At 35.3% G+C, this 26,869-nt stretch overlaps 1 protein-coding gene across 11 annotated transcripts in view; it reads right to left on the bottom strand.

Moving 5' to 3' along the window:
• EVI5 (ecotropic viral integration site 5) overlaps positions 1–26,869 on the bottom strand; it is a 194,883-nt gene that overhangs the window by 8,924 nt on the left and 159,090 nt on the right. For 10 of the 11 annotated variants that reach the window (XM_035718027.2, XM_035718024.2, XM_035718022.2 and 7 more), the window contains one exon: positions 20,206–20,301. In XM_035718027.2, the coding sequence (XP_035573920.1) occupies positions 20,206–20,301 (96 nt within the window). Of the gene's footprint in view, positions 1–2,502; positions 2,735–20,205; positions 20,302–26,869 lie in introns of those variants that run through there. The other variant, XM_049111679.1, reaches the window with a different exon arrangement.

Below are 26,869 nucleotides of genomic sequence, written 5' to 3'. Positions count from 1 at the left end.
GAGAGTATAGCAAGGCCTTCAAAATTCTGAGAAAAAATTTCCAACATATATGTAAAGTATTTTAATTATCTTAAAAAAATGTTTTAAATACAGGGAATAATTTAGTGGGTTCCTGTGTTGTCATCACCTAGCTATTTGGAAGCAAATGAAAAAGGATTTTTATTTTCATGTTTTTTTCTCCTGATCAATATGATCACATTTATCTTCAATAGCTTTTATTCTGCCACCAGGAGTATTTGAGCATGCCTATTATATCTGGCCCTGGCCAGCATGACCGTTACATATTTTTCTCTATTATAATTCCCACTATTATGGTCACTTTGTTTCTTTGATTACTGCTGGGATGATTGAGAAATGCCTTCTAGTTCTGTAACATTTAAAAATACTTACTTTAGGTATTAAGCAGATTTGCCATTTTTCAAACATAAGCTAAAAGAGCCACAAACTACCAGAGATGATCTCAGGGACTATTCAACTCAGTAGGTCATTCTGGAGTCCTTACTTTTGGGAGAATGTTGGTGATGTTAATAGCACCCTCTGATTTCCTAATTCTCTAGAACAATAATTAATAGTGTTATGTATAAAACCTGAAATTCTTATTTTAAAATATGTAGATTCTTGGGCCCCTCCTCTTAGACACCTGGATTCAGCAAGTGGGACTCAGGAATCTGTATTTTAAACAAGTACTCCAGGTAATTCTGAATAGGATGATCTATAGATCCCATTCTGAGAGACGCTGGTCTAAATGGATCATATTTAGGGATTTACTATATTAGGATTATGATTTTTATAAGATTATTTATTTATGATAGAGAGAGAGACAGAGAGAGAAGCAGAGACATAGGCAGAAGGAGAAGCAGGCTCCATGCCGGGAGCCCGACGTGGCACTTGATCCCGGGACTCCAGGATCGCGCCCTGGGCCAAAGGCAAGCACCAAACCGCTGAGCCACCCAGGGATCCCCTATTAGGATTATGTTAAGAAAATTTGGTAAGGATAAATAAATTTGAACTTAAGATGTTCTTTTTTTTTTTAAAGATTTTATTTATTTATTCACGAGACACACACACACACAGAGAGAGAGAGAGAGAGAGAGAGAGAGAGAGAGAGAGAGAGGCAGAGACACAGGCAGAGGGAGAAGCAGGCTCCATTCAGGAAGCCTGACATGGGACTCGATCCCGGGTCTCCAGGATCAGGCTGAAGGCAGTGCTAAACTGCTGAGCCAACCGGGCTGCCCCTAAGATGTTCTTTTTAATTTATCACTGCCATCATAACATTGGCCACTGTCATATTTTAAAAATACAATGGCCTAATGTACACAACCAACTGGGGGGGGGGGAGCAAATAAAAATGCAAAGAGCTATGAAGCTAATAAAAATTTTAATATATGATACCTTCACCATCTAGTTTCAAATCTAGTTCCCTTGGGATTCATTACTGAGGGATTCATTACTGAGGAACATCATCCAGTTTTAGACATCTCAACATCTCAGTTTATATCCAAGTGAGTGAACACGTGTTCAGAGTCAGAGCCTTCTCTTCTCCTATCAAATGTCAGTCAGCTTTCAAGTTCAAACTTTATTCTGAGAATCAGCTTCATTCATACCCAGGCGACAGATTATGCATTTTAAAGCATAACATGTTATAACATACCTTAGGAGTATATACATACCTTAGGAGTATAGTTCTAGCTTTACAGCTCTTGATTGAAAAACTATTTCTTTTTTTTTTTTTTTAAGACTTATTTATTTTATGGAGGGGAAGGGCAGAAGGAGAGGGAGAGAGAAACTCAGACTCTGCACTGAACCCAATGTGGGGTCAATCTCAAAACCCTGAGATTAGGACCCAACCAGAACCAAGAGCCAGTTCTTTAGCCAACTGCACCACCCAGGTGCCCATAAGTAGCCTGATACTAAAAAGTATATTCTATATGGTTCCATTGCAATAGTTTAAAAAAAAAAAAAGTTCAAAAACAAGCAAAAAAAAAAAAAAAGAGAAAAAGAAAAATTTTAAGTTTAGTGATAGAAACACAAAGTTCATTAGATTTATTCTCCCTGCATTTGTAAATGTTTGAAAATTTCCATAATAAAAAACATGCACATTAAAAAATAAGGTTATCAATGAAACCTCTCAAAAATGCTTCCAAATTCATTTGTATCTGATCATTTTGATAAGCAGTTACACTCACAAAAGTCTCAATGAATCCAATGACAAAACAAAACAGAAAAAAACTGCTTCCTTTACATTTAAAAGTATTTTTTTGTTTTCTGGTATTATTTTGGTATTAGTTTAAAATATTAGCACTTTAATCATATTAAAACATATTTAATACATTAACAGGCATAAATATTTTCATAAACTTTAATACTGTATTGATTGACACATATTTGAATGTACTATTTACAGATAAGGTTTCTTCCAAGTTATAATGAATATTTAAAATCAGCACTGGATGGTTGTTGTACATATATTCTAGCTCCTCTGTTGGCCTCTGATGACGGAAACTGTTTCTAAATCATTTTTGTATCCTAGAACTCAGCATTCTGACTTGACAAGAGTGGACACAAAAGAAATATTGATGAACTACATTGAAAAGATAACAAGATTCTTGAGAAAACCCCCAGGTACTAATTATTCATCCCATCTTTTTTGAATGAGAATATTAAGAAGAAGACAAAGGGGAGTGCTAATATACAAGACCCCAATAATGTACTGTTTCTTACCTGATATGGACTGCTTCATCATGTTATGCATAAAGAGAGTAAAAAAATAAAAACATGTAGAATTTGTTTAAATAATACTTCAGATATTCTGACATATTCATTACAACTTTAAAGGCTAACAAAATCTTAACCTCTCACTAGCTTCAAGGAGATGGATTTTAAGATTTCCCTGCATGCATTCAACAATACAACCCAAAGAGAGTATTTAGTAAGTAAAAAAAGAAAGTGTTAAGATATTATACAAACTTCTAAAAAATATAGCACAAGAGGCAGTATAGCTAATAAGAAAACAGGAAACTGTCATGTTCATAGTCTGATGAACGTAGGTTTTGACAGGAAACAGCAGAGTTTCTACTGCATGATAGTAAAAATTCAAACACTTAAAAATGAATATTAAAAACTATTATAGTTATTTCACATAAAGATTATCAGTAAAAATTGAAAGCAGGGACACAAACCAGCAGGAATGAATATTCTGAAGGCCCAAAGGACTCACAATCATTAAAGATACACAAGTATTTTAAAAATTTCTTATTAGTCTACTTCATTAACTAAATCTCTACATGTTAAGATAGAAGTTTCTTTTGTAAAACAGAGAAATGTCATAGCTTTAGATACTTGTAGACTTTAAATATAACTTCCTAATAAATAATAGAGAAATCTGTGCTGAGAAATTTGATCACCTGGGCTATGCCCAGGTGGATAGAGTACACATGTTCTCTCTGTGTTTGCTTTCTTTCAGTAATTACAGAACACTGGTAACTTGAAAAGTTTTGGGCTGATTTTTAGAGTTGATTTTAAAGAGACATAACAGGTTATCCTTCCTCAATTTTAATGTGTAGGGGTAATAGAATTAATAATAAACCCTTATATTTATATGAGGTTTTACAGTTAAAGGTGCTCCCATGCATATTATTTCAAGTTAAAAAAAATTTCCCCTGTGTGTGACTGGAGGCTGAATTGTACAGACAGCTACCACTTTCTGAGATTCAAAAGAATTAAGAAGGGCTGCACTGAATATTCTGAAAGACAATCAGTCCACAACAAAGTGGAAAAAAGTCATCCACACACCAAAAAAACCCCTAACCAAATGAACTTTGATCACTACTAGACAGGGTTTAAACCATTTAAGTGAGTCATGTGATAACCAAGTGAACTGCAAAACAGATGCAGTAAGTTTCCAAGACTGAGTCATATCAGATTATAAAAGCTCCTATTTGTACATTTGGGTTTATATAATCAATTTTTGTAATACACTGAACTATCACTGTTAAAGCTAAATGTAACATTTCTGTAAGTAATGTAGAAGTTATAAAATTTTAAATAACTATACGTTATACTTTATATGAGAAGATGGACATAAAGTTCAACAATCACAAAGATTTGTATTTCTAAGTTCTAGAGGCTTTGCTCTTTTCCGTCAAAGAGTAATTAGTGATTTTGTTGAAATCCTTAATACTTTTAATAGTTTTTCTCAGTTTTCAAAATGTAAAAGGGAAATGGTGTGCTAAATTAATTCTCAATTATCAGCTTCTTCCAAAAATGAATTGTACGCATGACAAAGATTAAAACTAGCCATAAGCACACAAACCAAAAGATTTCCAGTGAATCAGAACAGGAAACCAATAAAAGCAATCAATTGGAGGTCATGACTTCTTGATCAGTGTATTACATAGACAAGAGTAAAAATTCAGACCTACAGTCCTTAAAAGCAGATTAACTTGAAAAATGCAAGAATTTTTTTGAAACAATACAAAACAATGTTGAAAATGGTTTTGGCTTTAAGCTAAGTAAATTATTTTTAAAAACAAAATAAAACACTTAAAATTTAAAAAGCATACAGATTCTGTGTTAAATGTATAAAATGCAATAGTTAAAAACCCATGCTTTTAGAAGCAAAGAAAAAATCTGTATACACAACAATAAGTGAAAAAGGTGGAAAGGAAAGAAAGTCTGGCACTGAAGAAATTTGTTACTAGAGGAGAGAGACAGAGAAGAACGAAGTCATTTACAAAGAACTTAGTCTTTCTCTAGTGTATGCTTAGATTTACCCAGTATACTACGGCAAACAAAATGAAACTGCATTGTACTCTTCCTGGCAGCTGACACATCTTGATAAAATTGAAACCATTAACATTATTTAGAAGGTACTCTAATGTCAATGGTGATGAGGTTAGGAATATATGAGCTTCTATGTAAATTTATGACCAATTACAGGAAATAAATCACTTCACACTTGTTTCACTCTGAACTTTTAAAGCTACATCAAAGTACATTTCATTTGATTTAACCTTTAGCTGAAGTACTGAAAAAATTCAAATGTTTGGCAAAACATCCTCATTGAAACGAAGTACTTCTTTTCTATCTGGATTGAACAGTCAATCTCTAAAGCTAAATCATAGGTTTTATCAGTCTAATTACTTACCCTCCAAATTTTTTTTTAAGATTTTATTTATTTATTCATGAGAGAGAGAGAGAGGCAGAGACACAGGCAGAGGGAGAAGCAGGCTCCATGCAGGGAGCCCAATGTGGAACTCAATCCCAGGACTCCAGGATCATGCCCTGGGTCAACGGCAGGTGTTAAGCCGCTGAGCCACCCAGGGATCCCCATACTTACCCAAAATTTAAACCATTTATCTGATAAAGGGTTTATATCTAAAATACATAAAGAACTCTTACAACTCAATTATAAAAAGACAACCCAATTATGAAATGGGCAAAGGATCTGACTAAATAGTTCTCTAAAGAAGATATAATAAGCCTATCACAAGATGCCCAATATCATCAGCCACCAGGAAAACACAAATCAAAACCAAAATGAGATGACATTCATAGTTACTAGGATGACTGTAACAAAAAAGAGAGATAATATCAAGTACTGGCAAGCATGTGGAGAAATTGGAACCCTCATACACAGCTGGTGGAAATGTGAAATGGTACAGCTGCTTTGGGAAACAACTGCAGTCTTCAAATGGTTAAACATAGAGTGACAACATGACCCGGCAATTCCACTAGTAAGTAACATTCAACACAAATGAAAACACATGGTCACAATGAAATATGTACACTCACATCAGCATTATTTATAACAACCAAAAGGTGAAAACAACCCAAATGTTCATCAATCAATAAATGGATAAATAGGATGTGGTATATACCCTTTTGATGGAATATTATCAGGCAATAAAAAGGAATGAAGTACTGATACACGCTACAACATGAATGAACCTTGAAAACACTATGCTAATGAAAACCCAAAGATGACCACACATTGTATAATCCCATTTACATGAACCAGAATAGGGAAATCTACAAAGGCAAAAAGAAGAGTAGTAGTTGCCTAGAGCTGGGGGAAGGGAGCTTGGGGGAAATGAGGAATGACTGCTGATGGAAACGGTATTAATTTTTGGAGTGATAAAAACATTCTAAAATTGTGGTAATACTGCACAACTCTATGAAGATACTAAAAATGACTAAAATGTACACTTAAAATGGGTGAACTGTACTATGTGAATTATACCTCAAATAAACCTGTTTTAAATATATATGTTTGTATTAAAATATATATTAAAAAATCAGATCACCATATTGTGTGTTTCCTTTTTTTCTTTTTAAATTTTATTTATTTATTCATGAGAGACACAGATAGAGAGAGAGGCAGAGACACAGACAGAGGAGAAGCAGGCTCCATGCAGGGAGCCTGATGTGGGACTCGATCCCAGGTCTCCAGGTCTCCAGAATCACGCCCTGGGCCAAAGGCAGGTGCCAAACCACTGAGCCACCCGGGGGATCCCCTTTGTGTATGTTTCCAATAGAGATACTGCCACACTGAAAATGAGTAATTTTCTCTTTAGGAAATATAGAAAATTTAATTGATTAAAAAATTCATCAACAGTTTTAGTCTTCAACGTCCAATTTTTTCCTCAACAGAAAGAGGTGCTGGCTATTTCCTACAGCTTTATCTTAATAGGCAGAAAATATGTGCAGTAAAAAGTTTAATACTTTAGACAGAAGTATTAAGTAAAAGGAGATGAATGCATTTGTAGCTTTTGCTTTTTTCCAGAAACTAAAATTAACTCCTGATGGAAAAATTATTTTAAAAATACATAATATACACATATAGCTACAGACCTACAGTATTTTGTCACTGGACACGAAATGAATTTTCACACAGAAAAGGTTAGTAGCCCTCTCTTCCTCATTCTGAGGTGCTCATAAGCTGCTAAGTTAAGATTGGGCACTTGTAAACCACATGACCTCATGAATGCTATCTTATCATATCACAGGTTCCTCAGACTGACCACAACAACTTAAATCAGACAGGCAGCAAAATAGTGCTCAGTCTTTGACACATATTATTGGTATGACATTTTTAGCTGTCCAGTTCGTGGGGGAGTGAAAATCTGATTATCTCAAGTCCAACTGCATCTGTGAGATAGGGTCCATGGAAAGCACATGATTTACTGCACTAAAGACTTCCAACCACATTTAAATTTTTAGTTTTTCTAAATCTGAGGGAGCTAGCTCATCTTTTATCAATTCTCCTTTAGTTGACATTTAGTAAGTTTGCAGAACACCACATTTACAAATGTGCCTAGTTTGAAAAACTGTCAATACTATGTTACTGTTTCTTTTGAAAACTAGCATTTTAAAACTGAAATACTTGATGCAAAAGAAAATAAGGTTTTAAAAAAGACTGGTTATATTTCAAAATCTTGGTATAGCTAAAGAAACTAGACTTTTAGATTTAAGAATATATAGCAATAATAACAAGTGTGAAGCTTGGATAGCTTGGATAATAGGAAGAGAACATCGAAATTAAACTGAAAAGATTCAAACTCTCAAATGCACTGTGTGGACCAAGGGCTTAAAGAGAATATAATTCAAAACATAATCAAGGAAGAACATTCTAATTTATGAATTTCCTTCTTGTCTGATTAAGTAAGCTTTACTCTCAGCCCTCATATCAATCTCTCTAAATGCTATTTTCAGGACCACACACTAAAAACAAACTGATCGGGCTAAGTCTCCAGTTTCAGAAATGCTCCTCTCTACTTATTTCCCTGCTACTTTTTTTTTTTTTTTTTAAGATCTTATTTATTCATGAAAGACAGAGAGAGAGAGAGGCAGAGACACAGGCAGAGGGAGAAGCAGGTTCCACGCAGGGAGCCTGATATGGGACTTGATCCCGGAACTCCAGGATTATGCCCTGGGCTGAAGGCAGACGCTCAACTGCTGAGCCACCCAGGTGTCCCTCCTTGCTACTTTTATAACTGTTCTGTCTCCTTTCTGAGCTCTTTATTTGCCTCCAAATCTTTGCATATGATGGCCTCTCTGCCTAAATACTCTTCTACTCTCTTTTTCTTGGCTATTTTCTCCTCCTCCTCCAACACAGTGTAGGTAGCCCCACACCCAGAGATTTTTGGATACATTTCTAGGCCATGTTACCACATGGTTCTAGCACAGCATTGCCCATACATACTGTTCTCCCTACCAGTCCGAATTCCTTCACAATTCGGACAATGACTTTTATATACCAAGCACAGGACTGGGATGGAAAGCACTTTAGCTTATTTAGCATGACTGCTTTAGGATGCAGTAAATGAAGCAAGGCCTGAGGCATGCTTGGGAGCTAAATGATGTCTGAATGCTCATTGACCAACTGAATTTATGAAGTAAATTGGCATCCTAAGGTTACACAGTTAACCAGTGGTAGAACTACGCCTGCAATCCAGGTCTCCTGACTCTATGTCCACTGTTCCACAAATGATACTTTTCTCAACCACGTGTAGTAAATTCTTTTTGGAGAACAAAGACACAAAATTCAGCAACAAAACTAAACTTAATCAATTTAAAAACAAAAAATCCAGAACTGTCATTAAGAACTTGATAAATTGCACATGTACCTATAAATTTTCCCCTCTTCTCGCTTTTATGGATGTGTTTAGAAATATTGGTATGATAATGAAAGGAGAAAGTAAGAGTCAGATGAAGAGTAGGGATAATTAGTTTTGTTTTTTTGAAGTAGTCTCCCTGCCCGGTGTGGAGCCCAACACAGGGCCTGAACTCACGAGCTGGAAATCAAGACCTAAGCTCAGATCAAGAGTCAGATGCTTAAAAGGAAAGAGTCAGATGCTTAACTGACAGAGCTACCCCAGAAGCCCCAGGATAATTAGCTTTTGAATAAATGAAAATTTTTATTTTTTTGTATTTTTTTTTTGAGTTTGATTTGCCAACATACAGTATAACTAAAGGAAAAATTTTAAAAATGAATCTCAAGTCTTGAAACCTGAGTATATGAGTAAGTTCACTAGACTTTAAAACTGTAGCTCGGGATCCCTGGGTGGCGCAGCGGTTTAGTGCCTGCCTTTGGCCCAGGGCGCGATCCTGGAGACCCGGGATCGAATCCCACGTCGGGCTCCCGGTGCATGGAGCCTGCTTCTCCCTCTGCCTGTGTCTCTGCCTCTCTCTCTCTCTCTCTCTGTGTGACTATCATAAATAAATAAAAATTAAAAAAAAAATTAAAAAAAAAACCAAAAAAAACTGTAGCTCATTTGGTTACCCAAATCAGGCTGAATGAAATCATTAAGCATGAGGTGCCTGGGTAGATCAGTGGTTAAGCATCTGCTTTTGGCTCTGGTTGTCATCCCGGGGTCCTGAGATCGAGTCCCGCACTGGGCTCCCTGTAGGGAGCCTGCTTCTCCCTCTTCCTCTGTCTCTGCCTCTCTCTGTCTCTCTCAGGAATAAATAAATCTTAAAAAAAAAAAATTTGGGGATCCCTGGGTGGCACAGCGGTTTAGCGCCTGCCTTTGGCCCAGGGCGCGATCCTGGAGACCCGGGATCGAGTCCCACGTCGGGCTCCCGGTGCATGGAGCCTGCTTCTCTCTCTGCCTATGTCTCTGCCTCTCTCTCTCACTGTGTGACTATCATAAAATAAAATAAAAAATTAAAAAAAATCTTCAAGGATATCCTATTAGTTTCACTTAAATGTTAACAATACATCTAATACTGTAATCATGTTATAATCTTTATACATTATTGAAATAGTTTAAAAGAAATTATATGGTTTATTTGTGTGCGGTGTAAGTCAACTGTTAACCATGTAATTTATTGCAAAGGAGAGAGAGAATCTTAAGTAGGATCCACACCCAATGTGGAGCCCAATGGGGCTAGATCTCATGACCCGAGCTGAAATCAAGAGCTGGAGGCTTAACTGACTGAGCCACCCAGGTGCCCTTGAAATAGTTTGGATTTATATCTTATTTTTCCCATGTCTAAGATTTAAGAATATGCTATTAGATGATGTTTTCATGGGAATGCTCCTATCCTTACTGAATGAAATCTATTTAAGAACACTTATTTTCGGGGATCCCTGGGTGACTCAGTGGTTTAGCGCCTGCCTTTGGCCCAGGGGGACCTGGATCAAGTCCCACATCGGGCTCCCTGCTTGGAGCCAGCTTCTCCCTCTGCCTGTGTCTCTGCCTCTCTCTCTCTCTCTCTCTCTCTGTGTCTCTCATGAATAAATAAATAAAATCTTAAAAAAAAAAAAGAACACACATTTTCATTAGCAAATTTAAACATCTTTTTTTTTTTTCTTTTTTTTTACCTATAGTAGGAATAGAATACATAGAGGCATATAATTGGGTTGAACACTGCCCCCTTTTCTGAATATAGCATAAAACTGGAAAGTGGTTAAAAGTCTTGAATAAAAAGTCAGATTTCCTGTGTGGGATTATTATAGTTTTCCTCTGTGTTATATATTCTTTTTGGAGACAAAGAATGAATGGGAAGATATATAGGCTTGGAGATTTAAAAAAATTAATCTAGAAACAATTGTTGGAAGTTTGGTCACAAGTTAAACAACAAACTCTTGCAACAGAATGTATTGAAGAGCTGAGCTAATTTATGTCCTTGAGTAAGCTTGTATTTCTTAAATAATAGGTATATATGAAATTGGGTTAGCTATTTTTATCTAGTTCTATGTTTCTGGGAACGTCAAATTTGGCTAGAAAATCCAAGTTGCCTCTATTTTTCAGAAAAATCATCTAATATATAAAAGTTAAGATTTTAGTAGCATCTACTGGAAACTGAAACAAAATCTGAAGGGTCAAGTCATACCAATTCTCCAGTTTCAGATGGAAGAGAAATCCAGAATCTGATGCTGGAAGAATAAAGAATACTAGGTGATAGTAGAGTTCTATTAACTAGACATTAGGTTTCCATCTGAGAGAAGTAATTTATTTTAATTTAATTAAACACTTATGGGACTCCTACTACATCTAACTAACATGTGACAATTACATGGGTCGGCAGGATTGTGGTAGGGCAGTGGGATGTAGTAGATCAGAAGTCAGAATGCCTGGGCAGTAGTTCCGTCTTTGCCACCAACTAGCTGTGTAACTTTGGGTAAGTCCCTTAACTCTTATGCCCTCAGCTTCCTCATTTATCAAGTGAAAAACTAGATAAACTTTGGGAACATGCCGGCTTAAAAAAATATGAATCTGAAATCTCAGCTTTAAGTCTTCTACATAGTGATATTACTGCAGGCATAAAATACTGTACACTATTCAGTATTTTTTTATCTTATGACTTCAAATAAAATAAACCAATTATCCAAGATTAAAAGTAACATATAAGAGGAATAGGAATAATAACACTAAAGGTCATTAAGAATGAATTTTTATTCTATAAATGGAGGTTGTAAGATTTAAAAACAGTGCTAAAGGTTTAATTCAAAGAGCCTTAATGCAATTTTCATAGAAGTACAAATATGATCTTTCATTATCTATATGAGACTTTTTGGCAGCAGAGAAAATTTTCCTGTAGTGAGACTTGTGTGAACTTCTGCATGATACTTTACACTGATTTAACTAGAGAAAAAGCAAATTTAAAGGAATTTGTTCTTTTATTAAGAAGTTGCAACACTGGGAAACTGGGTACTTTTTATTGTAACAACAGGCACGAATACTTATAACTCCCTGTATTGAAATTAAAAAAAAAAAAATAATTCTAGGGCAGCCTGGGTGGCTCAGCAGTTTAGTGCTGCCTTCGGCCCAGGGTGTGATCCTGGAGATCCAGGATCGAGTCCCACTTTGGGCTCCCTGCATTGAGCCTGCTTCTCCCTCTGCCTGTGTCTCTGCCTCTCTCTCTCTCTCTCTCTCTCTCTCTCTGTGTCTCTCATGAATAAATAAATAAAATTTTAAAGGTAATAATTCTAAAATTAAGATTCAATTATCAGCAGACACCAATACAAAAGAAAACACTACTTTTGTTTTTTATTTCTGCCTCCACCCACTAATACCCTATTATGAATGCAGTTTGTAAAAGTGTCAATTGTATTTTAGGTTATCTTCTGTAAACTAGGTAATATAATACTTGGGGTTTTACAAGATTTTCAAGGAAATAAAGACTAGTACAGACAATCAATATAGAATAAGCATACAGTTAAAAAAACAAAAAAATATTATTTATTGTTTGAAATAGAGAGAAAAAATAGCTGCCAATAACCAGAGCCAAATCACTAAGTTCTTTTCTACTTTTAATATTCTAGTTTTGATGCCTAGATGAAGATCAATATCAAATGATTCTTTAAGCTTCTTTTTAAAAATTCAAGTTCGGACAGCCCCGGTGGCTTAGCGGTTTAGCGCCGCCTTCGGCCCAGGGCGTGATCCTGGGGATCCAGGATCAAGTCCCACATCAGGCTCCTGGGACGGAGCCCGCTTCTCCCTCTGCCTGTGTCTCTGCAACCCCCCCCCCCCCGTGTCTCTAATACATAAAAAAAATCTTAAAAAAAAATTCAAGTTCAACTGATTTTATTAACTATGTTTAAACTGGAAAATACAGAGCAAAGAAGAAAAGATTCACAGTTTTATAAAGGGCAGTCTGTCATGTGATTCCCAAAGTTCCTCATTTCAAAAATTCTAGTTTAATAACAAATGAGTATACATATTAAACATATTAATAATGGTTAGGAATATTCAAAATGACTTTTTGGTAGATATTTAACTAAATCTATAGCTCAAGCATAAACAGTTATCAGAATTTTAAAAAGAATACTCATGTATAAACATTTTCTAAGTCAAACTTCAAAATGGGTTTTTTTAGATTTTGTTTTATTTACTCAAAATTTTAATTTTGTACTTGGCTTGTAGAAATAACAGAAGATTCTTATAACACAGGATAACTTAAAAAACTGTCTCCTCAAGAGAGAAGACAGGATGACAGAAGACCCTTGGGTACTGGGAACCAGCACAAAGGCTCTCCTTAAAATGAAAGTTGGCTTTACTTACCTGGGTTGTATATTATTTATAGCATCCTATAATAGTGTTTTATATTGTTTTGGGTTTTGGCCAGCTTTGTCCTGAAATAGCTGACATTTCTGTTAGTTTTTCAGGAAGGGGGTCTCAGTGCTTGTTCAATGAAAGACAATTCCTCCTGTCAAGTTCTTTTATAAATTATCTATCATTCTCTGATAAATGGTAAAAAAAAAAAAAAAAAAAAAAAGTGCTGAAGATAACTTAATACATTCTTCCCTGAAGACGACCAGGGAGGTTTAGAATCAAATTAAAATAACTATGTTGAAATGCTCCCTTCTTGATAGTCTCCTTTCTGGGGCTCCTTATCCAGAGCTGCCAGTTTCCCTCCACAAGTAGTTTTGATCTCCTTTATTGGCTCTTGATCTTATAGGTCGAGAGTGCCATACACTTGCTCCTAGAACCTCTTCCCTTTATCTATGAATAACATTTATATGCCAATAGCTACTATACCTATTTTTAGCCCCAACATCTTTTTTAGAACCTCATACACCTTATATTTTCATTTTAATGTTTAATAGGAATCTCAATCTTAATATAAGCAAAACAGAGCTCTTGATATTCTACTCCTTCCCAACCTCAGTAAATGGCACCAACCAATCACTCAGATGTCAAGCCAAAAATCTCTGGAGTCACTATTTTATCTTATGTCCCTCATATAATCCATCAGCAAGTTCTCAATCTCTAAAACGTATCTTTAATATATTCGTGTGGCTAACATTTTCACTTTTCTCATCCTTCTAAGTCACCTTTGCTCTTACCTAGACTATTTTAATAGCCTTCATTTCCCCATTTCTATTCTTGCTCTCCTACAATCAATTCACCATATAGAAGGTAGGGCAAATCAGATCACATCACTCTTTGCTTAAAACCATCCAAAGGCTTTCCAATGAACCATGAATAAAACACAATCTATTTATTCTGGCTTATAAAGCACTATATAGGATTGACCTCATCTATCTCTTTAACCCTATCTCACATTATTTTTTCCTCACCCTTCACTATACTCTAGTCACATTAGTATGATTTCTCACAAAGTCCATTATGTTTTCTCCTAACTTCTTTGTGCTAGTTGTTTCTTCTGCCTGGAATGTTCTTTCTTTTCTTTTCTTTCTTTTCTTTTCTTTTCTTTTCTTTTCTTTCTTTTCTTTCTTTTCTTTCCTTTTTTCTTTTCTTTCTCTCTCTCTCTTTCTTTAAGATTTTATTTATTAATTCATGAGAGAGACACACACAGAAAGAGAGGGGTGGGCAGAGACATAGGCAGAGAGAGAAGAAAGCTCCATGCAGGGAGTCTGATGTGGGACTCATCCTGGACCTCCGTATCACACCCTGAGCCAAAGGCATATGCTCAAACACTGAGCCACCCAGGCATCCCTGGAATGTTCTTTCCACTGATTTTTGCACATTAGGAAGCTTCTTAGCATTCCTATTAAAGCTTTTATGTTACCTTGTCAGCAAAGCTTTTTGAAATCATTTATTCATTAATTTTTTTTTCATGGAATATCTACTACATGGCAACATTGTTCTAGGTGCCAGGGGAAAAAAGTTACTCAAGTACACATTAAAACCATAATGAGAAACCTCTTCAAAGCCAGAGAATGATAGAAATTAGATAAAGACAATCAATTCTACATGTTGATGAGGATGTAGAACAATAAGAACTGTCTTCATGACTCATAGAGTGTAAAACGGCATAACCATTTGCAGTAGTGTCCTTAACAGATCAAACCCGAAATAATTCAAATGTTCACCAACAAAAAGATAAATAAATTGTAGTATACTTATACAAAGGAAAATTACACAGTGATGAGAATGAATAATCTATAGCTACATTTTAAAATAACATAGTTAAATTTCACAATTTTAAGCAAAAGAAGACACAAAAGAATATATATTATAAGCAGCCATTTATATAAAATTCAAAACTTAAACTATTGTATTAATGTTGAGATCATGGTTATCTTTGAAGGAGAGGGTGAGAATAGTGGTTTCAAGAGTGTATGAATGGGACTTTGAGTTTATTTCTTGGACATGGGTGGTAGTTACATGGGTGTGATCACTTTGTGATAATTTATTGAGCTGTAAACCTATCACCTGGGCACTTTCCTCCATGTTATAATTCTATCAAAAATCTTTCAAGGCTTTAAACTGTTCAATTTTTATGATTGTGAACCCATTTTATTATAGAATGTTAAGGGTAATAGCTGGTCTATAATAGTTGGTCATACTAGAAGGTTTTGTTCATGAATAAGCAATGAAGAAACTGCTGTTTGGATTTACCATCAGGAACAGTTGCAGCTCTCCTAACCAACTGGTCTGTTTTCATTACACATTCACTCTGAAATGTTCAAAGTGACCAGGTTTCCCCTTTTTTTGTGTTGATTGCTGGAAACCCTAGAGCCAAGTTTGAGGCCCACTTTTAAGAAATATCTAGATACTCCTGTGGTATGCATTTTTGTATGGGTCTTATTCATGGCTCCATGTTATATTCCTACAGTTTTCTTTCCTTTTGTCTCACAAAAATAGAGTTTGCTATTCTGCATCTTTTACAAACTTGCTTCATTATGTCTAGAACAAGGCAAGGTATGTATTAATGAAAAAAATGCTCTAAAGGTTTTTTCTCTTTCTTTTTAAAAATATATAGTTTGTTTTGGTTTTACTTCATTTTAAAATTAATGCATTACAGTCAACTGAAAGTCCTACTTGATTTAAGTTTCTGCTACTTACTGATTATATGACTGAAGACATGTTATTTAGCCTCTCTGAGGCTATAAAATAATTTTCACAGGATAATTGTGAAAATTAAAATAATCACCCAAAATATCTACACCCAGTGTAACAACTACCACTAGAAAAAAGCTTAATGAAAAAAGGGAAAACTTGCTCCATATTGAAAACTTACTAAACAAATATAACTAGAATTACTTTTGTGAGATTTTAAGGACATAGAGCATATTAGAACTATTATGACATTATAAAAATTCAGCAAAGATGTTTAATAAAAATATTTAATTTTTAGCATACATAAACTATCTTTGGACTGGAATAAATTTACGTATTCCTGCAACATCCACCAGAACATATCATCATCAAGAACAAGTGAAAACATAATCTACATCCAAAAACGTTTTCAAATCAGCTATGTAGTATGCATTTTCCTATAAAATAATACTGTAAATAGCAGCAAGGCTTCAAAGGACCCAGAAAAGACTAGTCAGCTGGTAATTTGGCTAACCCACAGGATTATACCTACATAAGTCCTGAGTGTATTTCTTTTGGCTTCTAAGTGGGAGTATCTTTCTACCTTCTTCTAGCTCCCTTTCCTGGCATTTAGAAAATATTCTTTGTCTTTAGTGGTCAGTAGCTGTAAGTAGACAGACCTACGTTGCAAAAGTACATGGCTTATTCATTCCTAGAACTTACAATTTTGTTTTTTGTACTGACTTATATGCTTGTGATGCCCAATCTTCGTGACAAATTTTTTCTCAATTTTCAAAGTCCAACCCAAGTGCTGTTACCATTTTATTCCATATGTTTCAAAAAATGCTATAATATATGGCGTTAAGTACATGAATGGGCTTGGAGTCATATAACCTGAATTACCTCTATCACTAACTAGCATATGACCATGGGGAGTTATTTAGTACCCCAGAACCTCAGTTTTATTAAGTGTAAAACATGAATAATAATGATGCTACCTACTTCATAGGAATGTCATGAAGATTAAAAGAAACAATGTAAGTATAACATTTAGGACAGTGTCTGGCACAGAGCAACTATTAAATGAATGCTAACTACTATAATGCTATATTTTTCATTATATATTACAATCTATTTGTAAACCTATTTCTGTTGTTAGGCTGTGAACCTGTTGAGGGATATGAGTTATATTTCAATCTTTAACTTCAGTTCTAAACTAAAGTGCCTAGTAGGGGCTGTCATGATAGATGGACAGGAGTTGTAAGAGGTGGGGAAGATGGAATAAGAAAAGCACTTGAACTAGGATGCATGTTCTTTTTTTTTGTATGCCATGAGGATAGGATGTAAAGATAGGGGAGGATTTAACCTAGGTTCTTGTCAGATCTGGGGCAGCAAGGGTTTCCACAGTGGCTTCTATGAGGGTCCTGGCAGGGTTTGAGAGGCTCCAAGAAGTAGGTAAGATTAAGAGCATAATTAGTTAGGTGATGATGATAGGAACTGCAGGAGTTGGGAGTCAGAGAAGGCACACGGACAGATCACAGTAAACTGCAGGAAGTGAAGATAAATCTCCATATGCAAAGCTAACAGGGAGAGAGAGACTCCCGTGGCTAGGTCAACTGCAGAATTCACTCACTGAATGTATACAAAGTAATGTTTCTGGGAGGAACAACACAGTTAAAATACTGTCATTAGTTTCCACTCTAGATTTTTAAATACTGATGACATGTTTTCTAATATCATGTCTGTAACAGCACAGAAAAAATAAACCAAACTTGATTCAATCCTGGTTCAACCATTTACTACTTGTATAACCCCAGCAAGTTACTTAATTATTGTGAGTCTTTTTATTCAACTGAGAATACTGCCATCATGTGGGATTATTATGAGGGTTAGTAACAACAAATATAAAGTGTCTGATACAATACTTGACCAATAGAGGGGTACTCAATAAACAGTAACTGCTACTGTTATTTTATAGATCTGCAAAGTTTCTCTGAACATTTCCTTCAACATTTTGAGAAGTATAAAAATCAGCTAACAAAGTAACTGTTAACAGTCACATGTTCAAATATAATATGAATATTTTAAAGTTAATTTTTATGTTGAAAGGTAAAGATTCTGGCAGTCTGGGTGGCTCAGCGGTTTAGTGCCGCCTTCAGCCCAGGGTGTGATCCTGGAGACCGAGGATCGAGTTCTGTGTCAGGCTCCCTACATGGAGCCTGCTTCTCCCTCTGCCTGTGTCTCTGCCTCTCTCTGTCTCTCATGAATAAATAAATAAAATCTTAAAAAAAAAAAAAAAGGTAAAGATTCTGGCAAATTATAGCACACAAGGCAAAAGTTAAGTTGTAGAGATCAGACTGACTTCGGTTATGGTTTCCCCCCCATTGTGAAGTGCTGTAGCACAAGAATGAAAATCACTAGAACAAAAAAGTGATACCTTTTTAACCCTCTTAAGAAACTGGCCCAGCCAAAGGAAATGTGTATAGTAGGTGTACTTATAACCTATTACATTGGTTTGAAATTTCACTTGTTTTCATTTATCTTTTCTTTAGTTGGAAAATTTTGAAACAGGTGAATGTATTAAAATCTGTTCAGAAAACATAATGAAAAGGAACCTCTAACTGAAGACCTATAATGGTTTCATCTTATTTAGTAAATTTAATCTCTCCTGGCTTTGAAGATTCACCATAAGCTGGTTCTATGCAATCTACCCTTATTTACCACAACTTAATTTCATTAATTCTTAATCGAGTCTAGCCTCTAAATCCTACACCCATGCTGGCTCACTCTCACCTCTGCACTCTTGTGTGGTCCCCAGCTGCACTGTACTCACCCTCTATAGGTTTTCTCACTGGGGCCTGCTTATGCCCAGGACCTGTGCCCTATGAATAGCACAATTAGCATCTCATCACAAACTGTTCTAGTTTTTAATTTACACAATCCAGCTCTTTAACAGTAGAAAATTCTACTCTATTAATTAATTTCCTTTCCATGTTTGTTCAAAACAAAAGACTACCTTGCAGGCCACACATTAAAAAATGACATTGAAGTGAGACCTCTCATGAACCATCTTCTGCCAGTCCTGACGAGGAGATTATAATTTTTTTTTAGTGAAGTTACATGACAGGCAAAGTTAGTATTTGTTGGCTGATTTTTAGACAAGTCTTGGAAATAAAGTCAATCCTGTACAATTTTCTTAATTCAGCAACGTTAAAGCTTTCTAATCACTCTAAATCAAAATTATAAAAAATTAAAAAGGGAGAGACTGCTTTAGTCAAAATTTCCTTTGAGAAAAGCTTTTGAACAAAAAGAATAATTCCTAGGATTTTCAAAACGAGAAGAATTTCTACATCTTATTTGTAACTTGTTCTTTCACACATGGCTATTAGATCAGAATAGATTATAAAAACACACAAATAAGTAAAAATTAAATATAATCCTGAATTCCTTAAATGTTATTATTGGTTGAAAATCACAGGAATGACTCCCAAAATTTAGGACAAGTTAAATTAAACCACATTTAAGATTTATCATTTTTGTTACTGTTTTGTTTCTTCATTCAGAATTTACTTAGATTGACTACCTCCAGGAGTTATTACCCAAAACACTCAGACTTTAACTGAAGGGTGTAATATCAGGAAAGAGTAATGTCCAAACTTTTCCTTTGAGGTTTCAATTAATTTAGTGGTCAAAATGAGTTTCTTTCTCAACAAATGAAGTTATGTTACCTGCTCAAATCTTATCAACTATAAACCTTATTGTACAAATAATTTAAGATAAGAATATGCTTTTGTATTCATGTTTAGATAAGTACTTATCATTAAAAAATAATAAGGGATGAGGAAATTGACCTAGAGCCCCATTAACAAAAAGTATCTCTCTAATCAAAACACATGAATTTAAATTACTTAGGAGAGTACTTAATAATACTATTTGAAAATTTCATGAGTCAAATCTCATAGATTCAAGGTAGTGCCAGTTTAAAAAGTACTTAGATACTAAGAAATCTGTTAACTGATATTAGGCAAGTATCCTTTTTTGCAATCTCAGTAATACCACCATGAAGGGAATAAGAAGACAAGAGTAAAAAGACTTCCCTCTATCCACAACGGTAAATAACACAAATCTAGGTATAAAGAAAGGTATAAAGGAAGCTTTAGTTTAACAAAAGTAACTTATGACACCTAGACAAACTATCAAAGGTTTACAGATCACAATTTAAAAAAACTGCCATGCCAGTATTAATAATTTTAGATCATGATAAAAAGGCTTAAGGAAAATTATTCTCAATATTGTAAAAGAATAATTCTTATTAAAAAGACAATTTTCTAAAATATTATTATTTAATCATAATCAAGGATTCACAGAAAATATTTATCATGAAAGAGTCAGCCACAGCCAGTAATACAGTGTTGTTACAATACAGAGGAAGGAAGAAAGAAATATGTGAAGATCAAAATTTATCACTTACCTCATGATTCAGCTCTGCTATCTGATCTTTCAGTTCCCTAATATACTGGTTAGAATCAGACTTGTTAAGCTGTCCTTGAAGCTTTCCTTCTTCTTTCTGTTTTGTGACAACAGAACAAACCAAAAACAAGAGACAGCGTTCACAACATGTACTCAAATATTTGAAGATATAGGACAGCATAAAGGCATATCCTTTTACCGGCTAAATTCTGAACTAATCTGGAAGGTATTCTCAAACTATGTCTGGAATGTAATTTATAGTAAACTATACTGAATATTTCTAAATAATGCTTAGTGGAAGTTGTTTACAACAAATACAACTTGTAAAATGTACCTTTTGAGAGATTCTTAGAAATCAACAATTGAATGGGTCTACCAGTGAAAAAATTACCCTAGAATTTCAAAGGCATTCTCCTAGTTACATTGGGCACTAATGATTTTCTATCTCTACTATAAGAGACTCAACTCTTAGTTGATAAGGTAGTGGGCCTCCCACAGCTACCCTGGGAATTAGCTTTTGTTTGGCGAACAGAGGAAAGAACAAAGAAAAGGTTCTGCAACCATTCTTAAAAGGAAAAGGATAGCTCTGAATCTCTTCTGTTTAATTAATTTAGGAAACTATGTTGGGAGTCCTAGATATAGCTGATAAAAAGGTACTCCAATAATAACAAATAGATCTAGAACCACACTGTGACCATTTTCCAGGGATACAGATCGGGGAGGAGAGAAGCTGCCTTTTTCTTTATCATCGGAAAACAAATGTGACTTTTAAGATATAGGGCTTATGAGAGGATGAAACTGAATTGTTTATGACATCTCCAGATTATTTTAAGTTGATGCTTAAAATGTGAAGAAGCTGTGATCCAGAAACATCTACTGAAATTACTAACTCCTGATAGCAGAAAAGTACTGGTTTACTTTTAATAGTCACAACCACTCAATTTCCTTCCAATGGAGACAACCACCATTGACATTTTTTTAGTGTAATCTTTTCATGATATTTTGTACATACGTAATCAAACACAATTATATACACACACATATTTTTACCTATACTACAGACACTCTATACACTGTTCTACACTTGCTATTATTCTTAAAAATCCAACTTGCCCCAGGTCAGGCTCCCTGCTCAGCAGGGAGTCTGTCTCCTTCTCTCTCTGCCCCTCCTCCTACTCCACACAGGGTCTCTTGGTTAAGAAAAAAAAAAAAAAATCTAAAAAAAAAACGAAACAAACCAACCTGAAGATCATTTAGTATCACTACATACATATAGGTAAAAAAGAGCTACATTTTGATTGAAAGAGTTTTAAGTCTCTGTAAAAGTTATCTTAGTGCTATCTGAATATAAGTTTTTTAAAAGTAAATTTTAAAATGTACTGTAGGTCCATAAAATTACCTGGAAAGTAAAGGGTTGTACTGCAGAGCACTTTCCAATGTGGAGATCTCTACTGCAGTCTTTCCATTCACAGTAAGAAGGGACCCTAGACATCACCTGGTTTGGTCCTCTGACTGTAGCTAAGTACATGCTCTACTTTCCTTCTTACATACCTTCTCCTAATATCCTTGGTAGAAAGAAGAACTAACTAGAATTGCTCCAGTAACAGAATGGGTGACTCCCCTATAAAATCAGGGTACCATTCCAAAAGAATTGCTCTTCTTCATTAACTGTCCTTCTCACCTTGATTGCATTCTTGTGTACCCTTAGTCTACTCTTCAAATCCTATCCAATTATTCTTACAGGCCAACTCCTTTTTCTTCTCCTTCTGTTTATGGCAATCTGCCTTAAAAATCTTTCACTAGAATATGGCCTGCTGAAGCAGTTTAGCTAATATTTGTATAGATATAAAGGAAAAACTATAGTTTCTATAGGCTTTAAGAGTCTCATGCTCTACCAAATGAGCTAGCCGGTGCTTCTACAGGCTTTAAAACTTTTCTTATATATTTGAACACATGAAAATCACATATTATCATCTAGGCAAAGAACTGTCTAATTTAGGGGTACCTGGCTGGCTCAGTCACTGGAGCATGTGGCTCTTGATCTTGGAGTTATGAGTTTGAGCCACAAGCTGGGTGTGGATATTTCTTAAAAATAAAATCTTATTTACAAAAAGGAACTAATTTAACAATTATATTCCAAATGCACTAGGCTTCTTAAACATATTAAACAGACACCTTATGATTTTTAGCCATAAGCCCATATTTAAGAAAAAAATATTTTTTGAAAATTTAGTTAGAAACATTGGTTTAAGCCAAAGCAATCCTGATAAAGAAGAACAAACATCTTAAAAAAAACAAGATTGATTGATTGGTTGATTGATGAGAGAGAGAGAGAGAGAGAGAGAGAGAGAGAGAGAGGGGCAGATACACAGGCAGAGGGAGAAGCAGGCTCCATGCAGGGAGCCCAACGTGGGACTCGATCCCGAGTCTCCAGGATCACACCCCGGGCCAAAGGCAGGCGCCAAACCGCTGAGCCACCCAGGGACCCCAAGAACAAACATCTTATAATACCAGATTTCAAAATATACTACAAAGCTGCAGTAATCAAAACAGTATGGTACTGGCAAAAAATATATATAGACACATAGATCAATGGAGCCCCAGAAATAAACCCATGATTATATAGTCAATCTATGACAAAGGAAGCAAGTATATATGTGTGTGTGTATATATATTTAAATTTTTATTTATTTATGATAGTCACACACACACACAGAGAGAGAGGGAGAGACAGAGGCAGAGACACAGGCAGAGGGAGAAGCAGGCTCCATGCACCAGGAGCCCGACGTGGGATTCGATCCTGGGTCTCCAGGATCGCGCCCTGGGCCAAAGGCAGGCGCTAAACCGCTGTGCCACCCAGGGATCCCCAGCAAGTATATATATAATGAGGAAAAGACAGTCTCTTCAATAAATGGTGCTGGGAAAACTATATAGGTACAAAAAAAAAAAAAAACAAAAAAAAGAAACTGAACCATTTTTCTTACACCATATACACACACACAAAAACCCTCAAAATGAATTAAAGACCTACATGGGACACATGAAACCATAAAAATCCTACAAGAGAGTGCAGACAATAATTTCTCTGCCATTAGCTATAGCAACATTTTTTTCCTACATGTTTCCTAAGACAAGGGAAACAAAAGCAAAAATAAACTACTGGACTACACCAAAATAGAAAGCTTTCTGCACAGCAAAGGAAATCATCAAGAAAAAGGCAATAAAACAAAAAGGCAATCTACTGAATGGGAGAAGATATATGCAAATGATACATCCAATAAGGAGTTCCTATCCCCAAATCCAAACAATCCAATTTAAAATGGGAAAAGGAGGGCAGCCCCGATGGCCCAGTGGTTTAGCGGAAAATGTAAATCAAAACCACATGAGTTATCACCTCACACCTGTCACAACAAATGGCTAGAATTAAAAAGAGAAGAAATAGGGCCAAGCAGTTTGGCGCCGCCTTCAGCCCGGGGATGATCCTGGAGATCCGGGATCGAGTTCCACATCAGGCTCTCTGCATGGAGCCTGCTTCTCTCTCTGCCTGTGTCTCTGCCTCTCTCTCTCTTTCTCTCTCTCTCTCTCTCTCTCTCTCTCGCTTGCTGTGTCTGTCATGAATAAATAAATAAAATTTAAAAAAAATAAAAGATGTGAGAGCCCAAAATAAACACTTATATTTTTTTAAAAAAGAAGAAGAAATAACAAGTGCTGACAAGGATGTGGAGTATAAGGAATCCTCATGACCTACTGACAGAAATGTAAATTGATGCAACCACTCTGGAAAACAGTATGGAATTTCCTCAAAAAATAAAAAATAGAATAACTGGATCATAAAATATGATCCAATGTTTCCACTATTGGGTATTAACCCAGAGAAAACAAAAACACAAATTTAAAAAGATATATGCACCCTTATGTTTATTGCAGCATATCTGCAATAGCCAGGAAGGAAGCAACCTAAGTATCCATCAATAGACAAATAGATAAGGAATTTGTGGTATGTATATTCAATAGAATATTGCATATCCATAAAAAGGATAAGACCATGCCATTTGAAACAATGTTATTGGACCTAGAGGGTATAATGTTAAGTGAAATAAGTCAGATTGAGAAAGACAACTACCATATGATTTCACTTATAAGTGGAATCTTAAAAGAAAAAAATTAATAAACACATAAAAAGCAGAATCAGAGCTATAAATAGAACAAACTAATGGTTGCTAGAGGGGAAGGGGATGTGGGTTTGGGCAAAATGAGTGAAGGGGAGTGGGAGATACAGGCTTCCAGTTATGGGAATAAAGGCACAGCATAAGGAATACAGTCGATGATATTGTAATAGCAATGTAATGGGACAGATGGTAGCTATATTGGTGGTGAACATAATGTATAAACTTGTCAAATCACTAAACTGTACACCTGAAACTAATATAACATTGTATGTCAATTATACTCAATTAAAAAAACCAAAACCAAAACAGCAGAGATATCAACTCAGAGCCCCAATTAAATCATATATGAAGCTGTGTTTTTTTTTTTTCATTCATATGTTCCACAATTTCCCTTGGTTCTAGACTTATTCCATCTCAGTTCTGTATATCCTCAAAGTAGGAGAAGATTATGTCAAGTAGAGGGGAAAAGTAGTGAGTGAATCAAGGGGGGAGAAAAGGAAGAATGTGGAAAAAAGAAAAAAATATATGGAGAAAGAATATTCACTGAAAATTAAATTAATTTTATAGAATGTATTTTCCAAATTCCATATATGGCATGAGAAATGGCAACTTCCAAAGGGGACTAATTTGATAAGAATCACTCCTTTGGTTATTATGTGTTTAGCTGTCCTCTTTGATGGCTTCTAATTTTAGCCTAATTTTAGCATTGTGCCATATTAACTGTCTTGAAATAGTTGATTAAATGGAAAGTATAATTGCCTACTAGGAAGAAATCCTCATGGAAGAGATGGAAAGGCTAGATATCTGTGGTTTGGGATTAGATTTAGAAAAGTTTTCTTTAAATCCGGTCTCCAGTGAAAGCAAAGGTCTTGACAATTTTGAATATCCCAAAGTAAGAGTATCATGCAGGACAAAATAAAATCCTCAGGATGAATAAAATGACAATGTCCAAAGTAAGTACTAATGTTGTAAGAGAGAAGTTCAAGAATGCAGAACACATTAGGTCTGAAAAGCTGTCAAATGACCAATAATCATAATTAATACTAATTCTTTCCTATAGGGAAACCTGCATGAAAGAAAAGTTTGGCATGTAAGATGAAATTTGGGATGCCTGGGTGGCTCAGTGGTTGAGCAGCTGCCTTTGGCTCAGGGTGTGATCCTAGAGTCCTGGGATCTAGTCTCAGGATGGAGTCCCACATCGGGCTTCCTGCATGGAGCCTGCTTCTCCCTCTGCCTCTCTCTCTCACGTTCTGTGTGTCTCTCATGAATAAATAAAATCTTAAAAAAAAAAAAATGATTAAATTTGTTTTACAAAAAGTGACTGACTCCAAAGATATGTTACCCCAAAGGTAGGTCTTAGTAAGATTTAGCCAAAAATTTTGCACCTTGATTTCTTTAGAGGAAAGCCAGTATTTAATAAAAAGCAGGGCAATTAAGAAATTTTACAATAAAGAAATGGAATGTTTTTTACTTAAGGAAAAAAAAAAAGACTCCTGAATGATATTTGTGAAAAGTCAAAGAAGCCCTCTTATGGCCTTTATGACTAAAAAAATCAAGTGTTCCTTGAATTTCAATTCAATGTAGAAAAAAGGCAGAATTTCAAAGGGAAAAATTTTATATATTTGATTAAATATAATTGTATATAATTGTTCTTTTAGATTTAAACATAACTATTTAAGCTTAATATTATGTTTCTCTGGAAAACTTTTAACATACATTCAAAAGTTTAGCAAAAAAATCTGATGCCGGGCAGCCCAGGTGGCTCAGTGGTTTAGTGCCGCCTTCGGCCCAGGGCGTGATCCTGGAGGCTTGGGATTTAGTCCCATGTCGGGCTCCCTGCATGGAGCCTGCTTCTCCCTCTGCCTATGTCTCTGATGAACAAATAAATAAAATCTTAAAAAAAAAAAATCTGATACCCATCAAACCATTATTTCTGTAGGTACACACAAATACACACACACCCAAATAATAACTTGTAAGGCACACTGACTAAACTGAGGGCAAAGGAAGGGTAATTAAGCAGCTCTACACTCTAGCACTGACCCCATCCCTGCACAGTTACCACATTTTAATAGCAAGCATGCCAGTATGACAGGCATACTGGTTGAAATGCTCTGCATAAGGTTCTGATTTAACAGTCTGCTGCAAGGGAATATGGCTGGTACTTCAAGAAGTGGAGTAAAGTGAGAGATGTCCTACATGCTAATTAATAAATTTAAAAATATAAGTAACATTTTCTCTAAAAGTCTGATTTTTATGCTCTGCAAATGGGCTGTCATTTAAATATGTTAATCAAAGCTCTTTAGGGTCTTCCTTAAAGGTAACTAAATACACATTTACAATGCCAAAAAAAAAAAAAAATCCAGTTAACTATTATAAAAAGTGGGTAACAATTTAATTTCACCTCTGAGAGAGTTTATTCAATTATCTAATGTTTAAAGGTTTTTTGCAAAAATTTTTAGTTTTCTCTTTTCAATCATGTCCACATGGTTCTTT

The sequence above is a fragment of the Canis lupus genome, chromosome 6, assembly GCF_003254725.2.
Source record: "Canis lupus dingo isolate Sandy chromosome 6, ASM325472v2, whole genome shotgun sequence".
Classification (NCBI taxonomy): domain Eukaryota; kingdom Metazoa; phylum Chordata; class Mammalia; order Carnivora; family Canidae; genus Canis; species Canis lupus.
This window is presented reverse-complemented; position numbering and strand designations above follow the sequence as displayed.